The 18,231-nt window shown below is 37.1% G+C and overlaps 1 protein-coding gene across 2 annotated transcripts; it reads right to left on the reverse strand.

Annotated features, from left to right (window-relative positions):
- Positions 1-293: 293 nt before the first annotated feature.
- LOC123313883 lies at positions 294-16,596 on the reverse strand. 2 transcript variants are annotated; one of them, XM_044898976.1, is made up of 5 exons: positions 16,363-16,594; positions 3,869-4,105; positions 1,717-2,136; positions 1,273-1,634; positions 294-962 (listed from the first exon to the last, which is right to left on the reverse strand). In XM_044898976.1, exons 1-5 carry the CDS (start codon positions 16,435-16,437, stop codon positions 779-781), a joined length of 1,278 nt encoding a protein of 425 aa, XP_044754911.1. In that variant the 5' UTR covers positions 16,438-16,594; the 3' UTR covers positions 294-778. The 2 variants fall into 2 exon arrangements, with proteins under 2 accessions (XP_044754911.1, XP_044754912.1); XM_044898977.1 differs by having other exon boundaries at positions 819-973; positions 16,363-16,596.
- Positions 16,597-18,231: the final 1,635 nt, after the last annotated feature.

The raw sequence follows: 18,231 nt of genomic DNA on the forward strand, positions 1-18,231 counted from the left end.
TATTTTTTGCACCCTCTAGAGGGATATGCCATAAGCGTGAACGTCATAAAAGAAGGAATCTTTTTTGGAACTTAGCCCTATCAGTGTGGTTACAGAAATCTATAAGGGGTTTGATGAAATCTGTAAAGGTGTAGTTGTCAGTCGAGAGAATAGATGGCTGGTATCATTTCTAAAGCGCCTTTTTCAAGAATAGTTCATCCACCATAAGTTTTGTATTATGAAACAAGTTTTTTCATTGGAATTTGTACTGATATTCAGGATTCACGATTATTAGGATTGGTAGAAAAGAAAAATAACATTATGTACAATTTATTTCTATACAAAAACACTATATATAAAGTATCTTATATTTTCTTAATCCATCTTCATATGTACATAAGTACTGTACGAGTGGCGTGAAATGTCACCACGATATGGACACATTAGCGGAGTATTGGAGAATGTAAAAAGCGAAAATAGCATATTTTCCTCCAAATTTTTCCAATCAGATTCACAAAATTGTACAAGCGAAAAAAATTAATCTCGGATTAGTCAGGTCTCGCACCTTGAACGAGTGTTACACGATTGAACCTATAAATAGAATGAAAAGTTCTCAGAATTTCACATCACAATTCGCTAGGAGGATCCATTTCAGATCCAAATCTTATCGTTTAAATCAAAATATCTTCTTATCGTTGACCAGAATATTTTATGTAGTTTTCTTCGGATCTGAAATGAACCTCCTTCTCGGCACTTTTGATTTTCGAGTCTCTCGGTTACTTTCGTTATTAATAATTCGTTATTTTCCACTATAATGACTTCCTACGTGCGAAGGTGGTCCCCTATTCTTGTACCTCGATCCGGGCCTGGAATGTACGATGGCGTAGTGATCGCTATGGGACGATACGGACCTGGCGGAATTCATGGTCGAACCGCCAGAGGTGTAGCCTTTGGGGTGTTGTGGGGGGCCATTCAACGAGTACCTGAAACAAGACTGTGCGTTTATAGGGATTAATAGAATGGCTGGGCATAATGCTGACGTTAGTGGTTAATCTGTAAGAGAAGGAATTGAAATTTTTCCATGAAAATGTTTCACATGGTAAGAAAAATCCCTTTGAAGTTGGCTCATCTATTAATATCGATGTTACTTCAACATGTTTTGATTGGTAAATGATCTAGTAGTTGTTTTCTTTATGATTTTTAGTTTGAAATGTTTAATAAGTTGCGTTGAGACACTTTGCACACATCTGAGGGTGAACTGTAGTGAAAAAATCAGTGATAATTCTGAATTACCTAGATCCATATTGACTACCATGCCATGATCTGTATGGGTCGTAGTCTTCGATGATACTAGGCTCCTTGTCTATGATTTCGGTACTGGTACAGGCGCAGGTCATCGCTGAGCAAAGGAAGATGTTGATGATGAGCATGATCAGGAAGAGAACACCCAGAGTGATGCACAACCAAAGAAGCCACGATGGTCTGACTCCTCCCACATCATCGCAAAGCTCAGATACCAAGGGAGCTTGACCTGGATCGATTACGAAGACGCTGGTTGACGCCATGAAAACACCTTCGTCTGTCGGGAGAGGTTTGGATTTAGCACCATTGCAAGAAGGATCCGGACATGCTCCCCTACACAGTCCTATGTCGCACTATAAAAAAGTATCCATATCAGTAAATGAACCTACGAAGATTCAGAGAAACAGTGTTAGAATTTCCTAGAACGATCCTCACCTGGAAATGCACATCGGAACCTTCGGAGAACCTAAACATAGACTTGATCTCGGCAGTGGCGTAGCCTTTATTGTCGTTGTACGCGAACTGGCTAATGACTTCCTTATCGGCCGGACAGCCATTCTCGTCGATCAGAGGCGCGCTAGTGTTGAACTTGTTGAAGACGATGCAGTTCTTCACCCTGAAGCCGTGGATGCCGTCCGGTCTGGAGATTTCGGCCCTCAACGTGTAGGATTTCGAGTAGACCGTCTGCGCCACCTTCCTCGTGCCATCGAGGATCTTCAAGGATACGGAGGAGGTCTCGTTCTTGGCGTTCTTGAAGCTGGCTTTGCCGCAAGTGATGACGTAGAATTTGTCGTCGGCCAGTTCTAGGGTCTTGTGGATCCTGACGGCGATGGGGACGGATCTTTCGTCGGTTCTCTGAAATAATCACGATTAGGTGAGAGACAGGCGATGTACCAGGCATAGCTTTCGAGAAGAAGAGAAGAGTATGACCGAAAATCATGCTTGTTTGATGAGAAATGATTCAATAATGAATAGGTAAAGGTCAGGTGAAAAAGGATCAACGACAACAACGAAAATCAATCCAAATCTTCGGAAATATCAATTGGCAACACTGAAATCGCATTTCTACTAACTCCGGTACATGGACATGCTTGAGCGTTCGCTCAAGACCACACCTAGTTCGTGATGACATAATAAAACAATATAAATATTATTGACGATAATTTCACAGCTACAATTCCCGTTTAGAAAAGATGGTGTTTTTCCGGTGCGATTTGAGGACAGCGGGAAAAAGGTGCATTCTAGTCATTCGTATTCCTGGCAAATAATCATGATGTCTTACGAATGAGTCATGCCTATGAAACCGATCGCCCGCAGATGATAATGACAGTGTTTGATCGGTGCAAATTGCTCACTTTGTATTCTAGATCGTCTTGCAACTGGATGCGTTTTTGCTTTAATTTCAAGGTTAGGGAGATTAACAGTAAAAGGTTCTTCATTAGCATGGTCTGGAGGAATTCCGTGTTAACATATTCGTTTTGAGACATAGAAACCTAGGTTATACTCCAAGAAAGACACCAGTTCACTTTCGACAGCTCTTCAACAAGAAATAGTGTCAAATTTCAAAGGAAGAGATTTCATGAGTTGAAAATTTGTGGAAAAGTTAATCATATTCCTTGCTTTCATTAGCTGTTATTGGATAGATCTGAATCGAATAACACATGATCAAAATTTGGATATTTTCCATTCAATTCCATAACTCGAACTACCAAAATCAATGGTGTAATGTCTAAAATCTTTGAAAAACAGCTATGTACGAAGGGGATAAGAAATTTGATAGCTGTGAAGCGTAATTGAAAAATCACCTTGAAAGTAATAATTCCAATTCTAATTGATGCAGAAAAAGAAACTATTCTTGAATGAAAAAACTACGTCTATTATTCCGAGTATCCCATTATCGTAGAAATAGCGAATATATAAGTCGATTTTTTCTGGCGTGTAAGAAATCCTCGGGCAGAATAAAACCAGTGCACATTTCCGAGATATTTGTTAACGATCAGACAAAGAATGTCACAATAAATCGAGCACGATATATACTGGCTTGTTTCTAGTCAACCTTGTAACCCACTGCTAACACTCCTAAATAGTTTGTTCAAGAACCTTTCTTGAATGTAAATGATAATCATTTGAATAGCTTCACGGTTAATTCATTTTCCTGTGTACATGTTGGATGGGCGCTGGCAAAGTTCGTATTCGTGGTCAAGTTTAAAACCATTTTTTTCTGGGGTAGAGTTAATTCACAAATCGAGAATGAAAAAAACGCAATCAGGAATTTTTTCTGAAGAAATCTATCAGTGTTTCAATCTGAAATCTTCGTAGGCAGAAATATCATGGTATGAAATTGTTCAAGGTGAATTATGATGATAATAAAATGGCTGCGAAACGTTCAACATGACAATACTTTTGATCATAATCGTATTCATCAGTGTTTGATACTTGGAAGACATCAAAGATTTATTCATCTCATAAATTAAGTCTCCCATAATTTCAGACAGCAACGTCCAATAAAAGTTATGCTCTGAAGCATGTGTTAAAACGAGAGAAAAGAGCTTTTACACAATAGGCATTCTTCATTTTAAAAACTCACGTTATTGACCAAAAGGCCACAGTAGTCAGGAGATCCTTGCTGAGCTGCCAAGTTGATGTCCAAGGTGACCAGTTTTCCACCGTCTCCATGTGACATGCAGGCTGGTGTCCTGAAATCTCTAGCGTGAACAGCTCCGTTGAAGCTGCCGTTGAAAGCTACCCTTATGCTCATATGCTCCTGTTTGCACGTGGCGGATACTTGTGGGATGAAATCTGAGTCTATCAATTCACAGTAACCCTGAAAAAATGAATGCGTCAAATTATCTGTGTATGAGTATATAATTGAATGATGTTATCTTGCGAGGTTTTGACTGGGAGCTGAATTTCAAATTAATTTTAGGTTTTTCCCTCGAATGAAACTCGAATTCATAAGATCCTGCCCCTTGCGTTAATCTTTAGAGTGATACATTTCAGGTAGAGGTCATTACAAATCTTTTTCATCACATCGTATCATGCGGAAAGTTCTGGAATTATTAAGCTCCAACATCCGGATTTCCATCCTGTGGAACAATAAAGAGATCGCGGGTCTGCACATTATACTGTTTACGGAAGAACAGGAATGGGTAGTTCAGTAATCAGTGGAGTAGTACATATATTTTTATCAGTCGATATTCGAATAATGGATGAAATTCGGATTAAATCAGGAGGATATAAAGATGGAAGAAATTATTCAAAGAAAGTGTGACATTGATGGAATAAAACAGATACAGGGTGCGACAGAGCACCATTTCGACATTCCTGTAACATCTGGTTCCATCAGGATGGAGCTACATCTCACAAAGGACGAATTTCATTAGCTGTTTTGAGACAGAAGTTCCCAGGACGACTAATACACGAAAAAAAGCATTGAAATATCTGAAATCGGAGCAACATTTAACAGCCATTCTAAAAATAAATAGATGGATGGAAGGCACAAACTGATAAAAGGAATATCAGACATGCATCACATTTTTATGAAGATATTCCTCAGATGATCCCGAAAAGCAGAATGACAGATCATTCCACACTAATTTTTCCAATTCAAGATGGTTTTCTGAAGTTTCATTGCGGTGAAAACTAAAAAATATGAAACTCACATGATTTCGAATGAATAGAATGAAAACCTGGACAAAATCAAATAAAAATGACCTGCCTGTCAGTTTTATCTCTACCACGCCAATGGAGCAGGAGTGCATTATTCTATTATCTGTTTCACTGGTACAGATACAGAATCGTAATGATGATAGTTATCTGCAATCGTCCGCAATCTACATACAGTTATAGTAACAGCACTGCAATATCAAGCCTATTTAAGTTTTATTTCAACATTTACTTCCAGATTCGTCGATTTGATACAGCTGTAGAACAATTTAGTTATATGTGAAATCGGTTATTTCCTATACGATGGAAATTCTACCCAAAAGTTTCACTCTAATAATAGTAAGAATTTCGATCTTGATCCCTTTAAATTTTACGTAAAAATCCACCTTAATGATATTCAAGGAAGACAAAATTCATAAGGTCTCGAAAATTGGTAGTAAAATAGATTCGATTCTTCAATTGCTTTTGGATATGAATAATTCTTTCGAACAGGATAATAATTAATACAGTATGACCAGAGTCATTATGTTACCTCTATGAGTCATGTTCATTCAAACATGACGGTGATGAATCAGGAATGCCAAAGTTAGACTGTCTTTCCCCCATTTTTCCCCAACATTCTTACTGCAAATTCTTATACAAACAGCGGATGTGTACCTACTTATATTTTTTTCATGATACGACAGAACGAAGGTTCTCCGAAGCGATCAGAATTCTGCCCGTTCTCAAAACAAATTTACGTGACTGGAAATGGGAATTGGTCGAGGTGTACTCAAATAACCCCATGTTTGAATTCACTTCTCCACATCTTCAATTTTGAGATGCAATCAGCGAGGAAAACAGAATTCTCTTTAAGTGAATACTTTACGACGGGGAAGTAATTAATTGTTTGAATTGCTAATGAACCTCGAGAGTTCAAAATACAATTCTCAACCTCGAATTATATTCTGTGAATGACACCGAATATTTCGACGTTATATTCATTTCTGTGTGAAATCTTAAAATTTCGATGTTTGATGTGGGTTTCGGCATTGGGTAAACGGTCTTCCATTAATATTTATGGAATGAATGTTGAATATCATTGATGGAGCTCAGTGAAGCATTCATCAAACGATTCGAGAAACAAATTGCCTCTTCATGAAAGAGAATTATGGGAACTTTACGTTCCAAACAAAAGTTAATCGAAATTGATGTGTGTTTGTTAGACTAGGAAACTAAAAGTTGGATTGTTACGGTTAATAATAAATACCAAGTGCATAATAACTCTCACTTTCACACGATTAATTGTGTTACGGAATTAACTGACTCGTAAAACCAGGCATGTTCACAAGAATTTGTACTCTAATATTTCATGTCAAAGGTTTATGCCTTTATAAATCAGTATCTATACTTCCAAAACATTCATGTCAGAACAAAATTGAAATATTTTTCATCCAAGAGCGTCGTGAATGGGATGACTTACAGGTGACTAGGGAAATTATTTAATTGCTACACTTTTGTAGTCAAAAACTGACCTCTTCTTTGTGCATTCAAGTCAGCATCTATTGCAACATCATGATTTATCATCTTTTCGATCTCCTTATCGAGAAATATCCCATCTTCTCATCATAGAGCAAACTTGACATTCGTATCGACAAAAAAGTTCCCAAGAAGCGGTGCAGAATTCTCTCCATTTCTCTTTCTCATCATTAACGGTTGGTACGACCCTATCAGTGACTTCCGGGGCGACAATCTCATGGTAAATCAGGTGAAAGTATCCACCGTGTAGGTACCCATTACATTGTCCATGCCAGAATGATGAAGAGTACACACTCTCGTGCCGTTTTATTCGATCGTTAATCTACGGAGAACAGCGCCCATAACCTGCCAAATTTTTTTTTCCGAGGATATCGCGTTACCCAAAGCGCTATAAATAAATGGATTAACGATTTGAGACGGAGTCCGAGGTTCGTGTAGTTCGCTCGTTACATATTTGTGTATTAAGCAATGCCCGGCTGGGGATTGTAAATTATGTCGACAATGTGTACGAGGGAAAAATCATCGGATTATGGACGAACGTTGTAGATGAGACACGAGATGCGAAGGTTTCGATATTTGCAGTTGCAGGGTGGGTTTAAATAAGATCCTTGCACATTCAAAAAAAATCAAAATTGTCAAGGACACAATATATCTTAAGGTCGCAGAGTAACCCCCATAAAATCTAGGATATTCAGATTACAAACATGCAAGTAGTTTCTAGATGTCTGTAGTTTGTTTCAAAATAAGGAAAAACAAAATAAAACAAGTCTGCCACCATGTTGTGTGTGTGCTAACTACAGTAAGGAAATTTCGGTAGGTTAAAGGGCGCTTATTTCTCTATAAAGATGTTGTATTGTATGATACAAATTTTGGGTTAAGCAGCTCAATTTATGGAAATCAATTTTCACCAAATTTTCCCGAATTTACACTCCTATAATTTCAAAACTACGAGGATGTATTGATATCTAGAAGCACTGAATATTCCATACGAACGCGTTCATCATAAAGTTCACGACATGAGAAAGATTGCTGCAAAATGGATCCCCAAATGTTTGAATGTTGACCAAAAGCGTGCAAGGGTAGAAGCATCGCGTTCGATCTGTTCTCGATTTGGAAATGATGTAGACTTCTAAAACCGAATTGTTACTATGGATGAGACTTGGATACATTTTTACGATCCAGAAACAAAGCAACAATCGATGGAATGGCGACACTCTGGTTCTCCAAGACCTAAGAAATTTCGTGTCCAAAAATCTGCTGGAAAAGTTCTTGCTTCAGTTTTTGGGATTGCTATGGAGTAATCATGATTGATTTCTTGGATAAGGGTAAAACAATAACCGGAGATTACCATTCCACATTACTGACCACTCTACGAGAAAAAATTTAAGAGAAAAGAAGCGGAAAGCTTTCCAAAGGTGTTTTGTTTTGACAGGACAACGCCTCTGCACACAAATCTCATGTTGCCATGCAAAAAATTCGTGATTTAGGGTTTGAATTACTAGAACACCCCCCTTATTCACCAGGTTCAGCTCCATTTGACTATCATCTCTTTCATCAACTGAAAAAGAGTTTAAAAAGTCGTGAATATAATAAAAGCTGTGGAGGTCTGGTTTGCAGAGCAAGAAGAAAAATTTTTTTTGAAAGATCTAGGGACGTTTCAGGTTCGCTGTGATAAATGAATCCAATCAAGAGGAGGATATGTTGAGTAATAAAATATTTTGACAATGAAATTTTGTTTGGTTCTATAATAGGCTAAGAATTTTTCAGTATATCCTCGTATATCAGATGTGTAGAAACCCCACAATGATTTAGACTCAGCAATGCTGAAAAAATCAGAGTACAGAATTTCCAGATGATTCATCCATCAGATTATTGAAAAACCTGATGGTTGTTCTTATTTTCATCAACAAATGAACTCTGTGTTGAAAGTGAGTGCATGTGCTATCTGATTCCAGCATCTGTAGCTCCTATGAGCGTGATATATAATCGGGCACCTTTAGAATCTACCCCGTAATCAATAAATATCCACTTTTTCCCATTTTCTCCCTTGATAGATCAGAAAATGATGACAGGGCGTTACCTCGTGCGTTCGCCATCAGATAACCAACTGAAATTAAACGATATCACTCATTTCCCACATATTGCTAGACGGCAAAAATCAACCAGAACCATAAGCCTACCCACATCCTCCTTTAATTACATATCTCTTTTTCTTCATAATGCATGAATCAGCGAAGGTCAATGAGGTAACAGCGGTTAAATCGAAATTGGAATAGATGTGCCAATGACGGTTATCGAAATGAATTATTCGAACGCACGCATTGTTTTGCAAAATGGTATTTCCACATAGGCATGTAGACCAGACCGTCTACGAGGAGAATGCTGTTTCTCTGATGCATACACGGTACGGTTTGTTCTCTGACAGGTAGTGAATACAATGGATTCTGAAATATGGAGCATATTACGTATTTCACACTGTCTCGAAATCGGATCAAGTGAAATTCCAGATTAAGTTCGTTTTCTTCCACGTGTAACTAAATTTTTTGTTATACGTGGAGAACGTCTCAGTACCTTTTTTTTAGGTTGAGGACTGGCTATTATCTCTGAAAACGATCCATTGTCTGTAGGGCACCAGAACTCTTTTCCATCTGTCTCGAAATCGGATCAAGTGCCATGGGTTTTCCAGATTAATGGTTGTATTCTGCTTTTCATCTGTAAGTTACAAATCTGTAGCTTACCATCGATCGTTCAGTGTCCAATTGACAGATTCGTGAATAATGCAATTTTGGAAATGTTCCTGTAACTATCTTCTTTACAGTGTTACTTTTAAAGTACTTATCGTAAATAGTTACGGATTCCTACAGATCACTAAAAACGTCCAGAATTGCAATTTTCCTATAAGCTTATGAAAAGTTACAGATTGCCTTACCAGAATACCACCATAAGTTTGTTTTCTTCTACATATAACTAAATTAAGAATTTTTTGTACTGGACTCAGTCTCAGTGCCTTTTTTTAGCTCCAGGACTGGCTATTATCTCCGATCCATTGTCTGTAGGGCAGCAAATTCTTTTCCACGCGAAAACGAAAGTGATACCACCTCCGCCGCAACTTGACCATTCATCTCATCTGTCGACATTGTAATTGCAAAATGTATGGTTCTCGTTCGACCATTATATCCCATCGCACAAGCAGTGACTTATCGTTATTGTGTTCGATAGATAATACGCGCGGATTCGAGGAATGGATAATTGAAATTAATTGTGAGAGGTATGCGAGAGGATTTTTATCGGCCGAGCGAAAGTTGCATGGAAGGATACATTATCGAGAGGCATTTGATGTATGGGTTTGTCGGATGGAGGTATATATCAGAAACGATTGGATTAACTCCCTGTTGGGTGAAGGTCTAGTCGGCATATCGGCCATATGCTCGGACCTTTCCAGATTTTTTCTTGAATTAATTTCATTAGCGAAGTTTTTGTACTGATTTTTCATCCTTGTCGCTTGTCGAGTTTCCTTTCTGTATTTTATTTCTTAATGAATTAAATCTCGTAGAGCTGCTGGTTTCGACGGAATTTATCCTGATTTCATCAACATTTAGGCAAAAGGGCTTTGTGTTGGTTGTTATCTCTTTTTTTTTAATTTTAGAGCGTCTGATTTTCTTTAGGATTGAATCGATTCTAGAAGACTTTCCAAAATTATCAAGGGGGTTTCAAGAAAAATATTGTGATCAGGTTCTGTGTCTCATCACATTCATTGAAGCAGGTTTAGATGATAAATTAAATACAGGAAGTGCATTTGTGGATTTATCTGCAGCATATGACACAGTATGGAAGGATAGTTTGAGTTTCAAACTTTATACACATATGAAGTGCAGAAAGGTGGTTCGCTTACTAGAAAACATGCTGTCAGATAGAAAGTTTCCTGTTTTTGTTGATGATAATAGCAGTTATTTCAAAACTTCGAATTAGGGTGTTTCACAAGGATCAGTTTTAGTTCTTCTTCTTTTCAATTTATATCTGTTGTATATCCCTACTACTTCTTCTGAGAAATATATATACGCTGATGCCCTCGCATCTATAGAGAATAATCTATCTACAGATTCAGGAATTACTACTTTTCGAGTGGCGTTTGCGTCCTAACCCAAATAAAACCGAGGTTTCTTGTTTCTATTCGAATAATCATCAAAAATATAAAAAATTCAGCGTAGTTTTCGGTAATTCTTTTTTGGAACATAACTTCAATCCAGAATCTTCAGGAGTTAAGCTGGATTCCTCGCTGAATTTCAAAGCACATTTGCAGAATTTGCGTCTGAAGTTGAAAAAAAGGAATAATATCCTGCATAAACTAGCTGATGAGTTCCATCAGCTCCTCGAACAACAGTTCTAGCTTTGGTTTTTTGGGCTGCTGAATATTGTTTGGGTAAATAATGCTCATGTGCAAAAAATTGATGCACAGCAAAATCTTTCTGTGAGAATTATAACTGGAACTATTAGATCTTCATCTATTCGATGGTAACCAGTTCTTTCAAAGATTGTACCGTCCCATATTCGAAGACAGAGTACAGTAATAAGTTCTTGATAAAATGAACAAATTCCTTAATTTCTCTGTGTGCCAAGCAACATATTTTGATTGAGATGTAGAGTTGGACTCTACATGAGATCTGATAACTTTGTGAGAGAATAAAACCTGTGTCGTCCTGGCAGCATTTTGAATGCAAATGTTTTTGTGGGATGTATAATGACTGGAAATCATTATGGCCCTATTTCAAATCCGGTATTTTTTGCCAGGGTCGAGTGGCACCCGAATATACGCTAAATTGGGTCCTCCAGACCACGTTACGGTCCTGGCCAGTCCGTGGGATGGCTCTGTTACCAATAATCCGATCCACTCTCACTTTTGCCTCACCTTATAAGGATTTTCAGTTCCCACTGTGTGTGCGCGTTTTTGCATGTAGGGGAGAGTTCCTTTGAATCGGACGGCCCATGAACCGGACGCTACAGTTTTCTACTACACTCGATGGTAATTTAGCACCCTTTACGTAAATCCCATTTTTGCAACAAAGCGCGAGCCACAGGGTCGGCCATTTTCCAAGAGATATCGATCGATGTTGCAAAAATAGGATTTACGTAAAGGATGCTAAATTACTATCGAGTGTAGTAGAAAACTGTAGCGTCCGGTTCATGGGCCGTCCGATTCAAAGGAACTCTCCCCTACTTCACCTTATGAAACTTCTATAAAAACGAGTCGATTTGGGAGTAGGTTTGAGCAGGCTCGAGCTCGAAAATAAAGAAATCAACGAGGATGATTGTTTAAACAATACGTAAGTTGAATGGGAGTCGGCTCCGACCTTCACGCAATCGATGGTTGTTTCTCAATAGAAACGACACGCCTTCTGCAGCTTCACCAGTTAATGAGCCGAAGGAAATTGTGAAATGCAGAATGGTCATGCTGAACGAAGAAAAAGAAACACTGTGTGGAATAGAGGCGATTTTTTATTGAAAAAGTATATACAAGTATTTGTTGTTTCTTATGGCTTTTCTGACATCAAGTAAGAAGAGATGTCCGACGAAGAGGTACAATTTTCAGGTGGTTCTTTCTAGTTGTACTTAGGAATGATAATTATAATTCTGCTCATATGTCTTTGATTTCTGAATATTGGATACGATTCCTTGCAATGCCTTTCAAAGTTTTTAGTTCCGCTCTGTACAAATTGCGACGTTTAGTCAATCAGAAATGGGCAAGAACTGGCGCTGGGAGCAATATTGCTGGAATACCTAAACGGTATTCGTCATTATTCGAATTCCTGTATTTGCGGCATGTCCGGAGTTAATTCAACGGAAAATCTATACTTTAACTGTGTGAAGGTATTGTTTATACGTAAATGTTAACGGGCGTCCTTGGATAAGAACTTATCGTGATAATTCACCCATTCTAACGTGAATTATTCCAGTTTATGATCGCCGATCGAGTGTGGAAAAAGAGCAATAGAAAAATGAAAACGTTCCACTCTCTCTCTCTCTGGTGTGAATTATTTTTCTGAATATGATATGGGAGTTTAGAAAGTATTTCGCTTTGGTTTCGTTATCGAGACTCATCTTCCGATAATGTACTCGTCTCCAATCGTAATTATATTTCTTCGTGAATAAATTGCTTGTATCTCCTTTGGGGAAACAACTGGAAGCTGTGCTAAACTGAAGTTTCAGTTCTGAAATCTCCAGACAGTTACAAACATTCACTTCTGAAGATCTACAAGAGTCCACCTCTGAAGCAATAAACTGACCGATTACCGAAATTCGAATCAAGATGCAGTCATCTGTTGAATATCACTTTCCCCAAAGAGGAGGCCACTATTATGAAAGTAATTAACAGAAGGATGTAATCAGCAACAACATAAATTATGTTCACAAATCGTGGTTAACTTTCGTAAATCCCGATGATCCTTATCTAAATTGCAATCATCGAGGAAGAAAATCTGTATTCGTTTCCTCATGCTTTTTAGCTAGTGGATATCTTAGTATTTTCCATCTCGTATGTTTGTAATTTTGTATATTTGATGCAAGTCCCCTAATAGCATTGAAATTTTTGGTGAAAAGGAGTTTATTTGATCAACATTTCAGAAGATCTTATATAGCTGTCCTCTCAGTGAATAAATTATTAATGCTCATAAAATATTCATTAAAATGTAGATATATCTAGTGAGCATACTATAACGTTTTCCGCAGTTTTTGTGAAAATTGTAACTGTGATCGATTCATACGCAATTTTAAAAATAATGGGAATGTATTATGTAATGCATTATGCTAGAGTACCACAGAAATAACGTGAAATGTGTGAGAACCCTTTTGAGCGCGTAGAGCTTGGTGCGAAAATCATTGTATGGTATTCACGCACCAGTTGTTCAAGAGAGGCTTTTTTTTTGTACGTTCTGCACTGTTTGATGTCGTCATATAACTCGCAAAACGTATATACTGTTTTTTGAGAGCAACCTCGTGTCGTTTCATCTGTGGATCATTATGGTTAGGTTCGTCAATTAAAAAAGCCAATAGGTAAAATCGTATCCACAGCCTTCTCTGAATATTTCAAGTCTTTTAGAATCTCGCTTCGATAAGTTATAATTTTTTTCATACTCTCCAATGGTTCTCTCGATGCTAAAACTGAAAAATCGACAGCTGCGTTAAGAAGCTTGAGGTCAACAGAACCCGTTGACATTTCACCCGGTCCATAAACCGAGCGTGTTATACAAGAACTAATCGGGCCTGTCATAATGACGAAATTTCCAGAGGCAGATTTGAATAAACATAACAGACCGTGGCGATTGACCAATATTTCTAGGATTCCATTTTCAAGAGGCAACAGATCTTGTCTGCGGATTTTTACGATCTACGAGCGGCATGTTAACACTGAGTCGGTAGAAGAAAATGAGTATTCATATAAGTTTCGAAGTACAGTTAAGTCTCGAGTCGTTCTGACCGAAGGCACTCCCAGTCTTTGTTTTAATTATTGGTATTTAAACGGAAAAGAATGTGCCTCTGCTTTGTAGAATGATCAAAAGCCAGCTACCGTCAATATGTCATAGGAATTTTGTTTTGTTCTAGATGTCATCAGTTGCTAACAGCTGCAAAGCAATAATCAATATGTGGAAAATGTTTTAATTCAATTTTATTTCAATGTCTGACTTGGAATTTTGTGAAAATTCAACTTGAGGATGGAATTGACAGCTATTCTATTGATATCCTTCAATTACTTTATTTTGTGAAGCTAGATTTCATCAATTTCAAAAAATCCAGTGATTCTAACAATTATCTTACAATTATATATGTCTCTGGATATTTTATAAAAAATTTCTTCGCGAGAAATTTAAACAATGTATAGTGGATGCTTCATTTTATGACATGAATTAATGTCGAAAAGATAACAATTAATCAGTAAGTACTCAAGGTGAGCCATGAAAATAACCAATTTCCTAGCTCAATTAACAATTTCACCATGAAACATCAAGTAGTTACAACGAATAATTCTCTGCTTAAATCGAAAGTTGCACACATCAATCTACAATTTCCACTATATGTTATAAAACCGGTCAATAATGACACGAATATCGAAGAAAGTGTATAACATTATACTCTTTTATTCATGAAATTCAGTTGATAGAGCAAAAACACCAGAAAAACTGATGTGTTTGAAATAAAACCTTTTTCAGAGAGTGTATAATAGCTGCAAAGTACATATGTAGTTTCACCCGCTATTCGTCTAGCTTTCTTGCGATGTTCCATGCTAAACGAACAGCCAAGAAAGTGTATAATCGAATTGTTTAACATTACGTAAGAGAGTACTCGTATTAACGCCTTGTTTTAGACTTGAATTTGAACCGGCTTGTACGGAATATTGACTCAGTTTACGTTGACAAAGGTAAACATCATCAACCAACACCTGGTTTCACTTTTTGCTCAAACTTCCTAGGAATAGAGCTATAACCATTCGCTATTTGAATGGAATTTTATCGGAAAACGACGATCAGTTTAATTAGTTGATGGTAGGATAACATTTTGAAAGTTTGTAATATGATATGTTTTCTCTTTCGTCATCTGTGAAATCAGTTTCGAATCTAACCATAGTAATAAATCAGTAAATGAGAGGAATAATCATCAAATATAAAAAACGCCATAAAATGATTTTTATGGCTGCAAATTGCAAAGTGAAAATAGAAGAAATCACTGAATTTGAGAGTAATATTTTTTAACAAGGAATCAGCCCTTACATTTTATCGCAAATGAACATTGAGACCTTGTATAATATTCGGATTTATGAGGAGTATGTCGAGCATAATTTTTTTTTCTCTCAAATAGTCCTTTGATGTTTTATGAATTATTCAACAACCATGTGATTTGCCATGTCTGCTAGGGAGAAATGATAATTAAACAAATGTAGGTATGCGTTGGTGGATATTATAGCTACTTTTCGAAAATAATGATGGAAATTTAAGACAGGATCAAATTTGTTGGGGATGTTGAGTCATGTCAGTCCTCGATGATGTGCTACTGCTAGAGTTTCCGAGAATATTTGTGGGTAAGTCATCTGACGTCATAGCTCCGGAACAGTGAATCAATTTCCATTCCTTAATTTAACCTAACTCGCTAATAATTGCATGATAAATATCCCAACAAGATATATGCAAATATCAAAAGAATACTGGGGAAAAATATAGCAGGGGAACAATATTTCAAATATATACAGTGTGAGTCCAAAGTGTAGGATGGAACTCTTGTTTCATTAAGCGATTTTGAGAAAAATCATGTTTTTGAATTGAAACAACCCTTAATTTTTGCAAGTTCTCACATGAGACATCGAATCGAACCTCCAAATGGGAAAAAAGGATTCAGGAATGAATAATCATTTGGGATTGTGAGTTTTAATTGAAATGAGCTGTATGTATATCTGTGAATGGAATATCTGTCAAGATGGACCATTGTTTATCGAGGGTTTTCAGTTCCAAAAACTTACTTTTCTCTGAAATGGATGAAATTTCAAATGAATGGTTATAAATCATCCTTTTTAAATGTCAAATTACGAAAATACTGCTTCGAGTCTACACTTGAGCTGTATACAATAAATTTCAGGTTACATTTCAATCAATTCAAGAGTTTTTAAGCTGTTCAACTATTAAAAATTCAACTTCATTCTCTAAACAATTTCAAAATGATTTTTTACATGAAGGAAGTAAGGAAAAACAATAACAGAAGCTCAGTTTTCTAAATATTGGCAAATCAATGCATGTTTTCAACACAGATCATGATAGTTTTCTACTTCAACTTTTCTCATTAGTTAAAATGAGTAAATATACAATAGAAACCGTTCGCTATCACTCAGTATACAAAGCATCACACAAAATCACTCACCTTGTCAACAAATCCTAATGAAACGAGCACAAAGAAAATCCCCGCGGCTTTTCCGACACACATAGTTCTAGTCATCGTGGAAAATCTCGTTGGAAAACGGTCGGAAAAACGCCACCACACCGAAAGGCACAATACACGGGGTCGTTCTTGAAAATTTTCACGTTTCGTACGTCAGACCAGCATTCTTTATCGCGTTGTTGGACCGAATGAAGTCGCGAGCTAGGTTAGTCGCTTGGCGTGTCGTTGAAGTCTCCGGAGGTAAGTATAGATAAGCGGCTTATTTGGGGAATCGCGGACGCTGAGCGCGAGTTATCTAGGCTTATTTCGGTCGCGGTGGTCGGAGAGACTACTCCTTATGAGCAGGTAGCGAAGAGTTTTTTTTTTCGGACGAATTGTACCAATTTTGGAAATTCCAATCCATTTTTCGGAGAAATTATTCTCGATTTTATGTGAGGATCTCTGATATCGATTATTTCCCGAGTTTTCGATCATAAAATATTTCGCAGAAGAGATGAAACTTCAAAAATTGGAATAACCATATCTAATACCTATCAACCAGCATTGCTTCGCTGCTGGAATAGATTCAGTAAATGAAAGATATTATAGTTTTTTATGTGGATATGCTCGTACGAAGATAAATTGAAAAATTTTTAGCCTACTATAGAACCAAACAAAATTTCAATGTCAAAATAGTTTATTACTCAACATATTCTCCTCTTAATTGGATACATTTATTACAACGAACCTGCAACGCCTCTAGACCTTTCAAAAAAAATGTTTCTTCTTGCTCTACAAACCAGACCTCCACAGCTCTTATTATCTCCAAGTTGGAAGAAAATTTACGACCTTTTAAACTTTTTCCCAGTTGAGGAGAGATATGATAGTCGGATAGAGAAAAATCTGATGAATAAGGGGGGTGTTCTAGTAATTCAAACCCTAAATCACGAATTTTTTGCATGGCAACTTCAGATTTGTGTGCAGGGGCGTTGTCCTGCAAAAACAAAACACCTTAAGATAGCTTTCCGCGTCTTTTCTTTTTAATTTTTTCCCGTAGAGTGGTCAGTAATGTCGAATAGTAATCTCTAGTTATTGTTGTACCCTTATCCAAAAAATCAATCTTGATTATTCCATGGCAATCCCAAAAAACTGAAGCAAGAACTTTTCCAGCACATTTTTGGACACGAAACTTCTTAGGTCTTGGAGAACCAGAGTGTCGCCATTTCATCGATTGTTGCTTCGTTTCTGGATCGTTGAAATGTACCCAAGTCTCATCCATAGTAACAATTCGGTTTAAGAAGTCTACATCGTTTTCAAATCGAGCACAGATCGAACGCGATGCTTACCCTTGCACGCTTTTGGTCAACATTCAAACATTTGGGGATACATTTTGTAGCAACAGATCCTCGTATATACAGGTATTTTAAATTGCGCTATTTTTTATGAAAGAAAATGTTCTACAGTGTTTCCCAAGTGTGAGATATGACTATCTCGAAGTTTTTTTCTTAAATGTCAAATTCGATATTTACGAATTTCGTCTAAACTCCATATTCGAGATTCGAATGAATGTCATCGTGTGGGTGGAATAGCAAAGCACATAATATTCATATTAGATTTCTTCATTGAGACAGACAACGTCATCTATAAATCTACTGTGACCCATTAACCTCCCCTCACAGTTTCCTATTTATCGATGAAAGAGTGTACGAGGAAGCACGGTAGATGGAGCTTGCTTTTCGAAAAAGTTATCTGCTTATTTCGACGAACTTCTATATTTTAACGATAGATGGACGATAATTCAACGTACCTGATTTTGACTTCTCTTCTGAAAATCCATGCAAAAATTCTTTCATCTAGAACAGTTTGAATTAA

Source organism: Coccinella septempunctata, chromosome 5, assembly GCF_907165205.1.
Source record: "Coccinella septempunctata chromosome 5, icCocSept1.1, whole genome shotgun sequence".
Classification (NCBI taxonomy): Eukaryota; Metazoa; Arthropoda; class Insecta; order Coleoptera; family Coccinellidae; genus Coccinella; species Coccinella septempunctata.

Excerpts from the sequence above, each read along its gene's own strand:
- LOC123313883 (XM_044898976.1), bottom strand. The coding sequence starts at position 16,437 with ATGACTAGAACTATGTGTGTCGGAAAAGCCGCGGGGATTTTCTTTGTG. Across the intron at positions 1,635-1,716 it reads GTTCCGATGTGCATTTCCAG|TGCGACATAGGACTGTGTAG; the intron begins GTGAGGATCGTT and ends ACTTTTTTATAG. Across the intron at positions 963-1,272 it reads GGTAGTCAATATGGATCTAG|GTACTCGTTGAATGGCCCCC; the intron begins GTAATTCAGAAT and ends GTCTTGTTTCAG.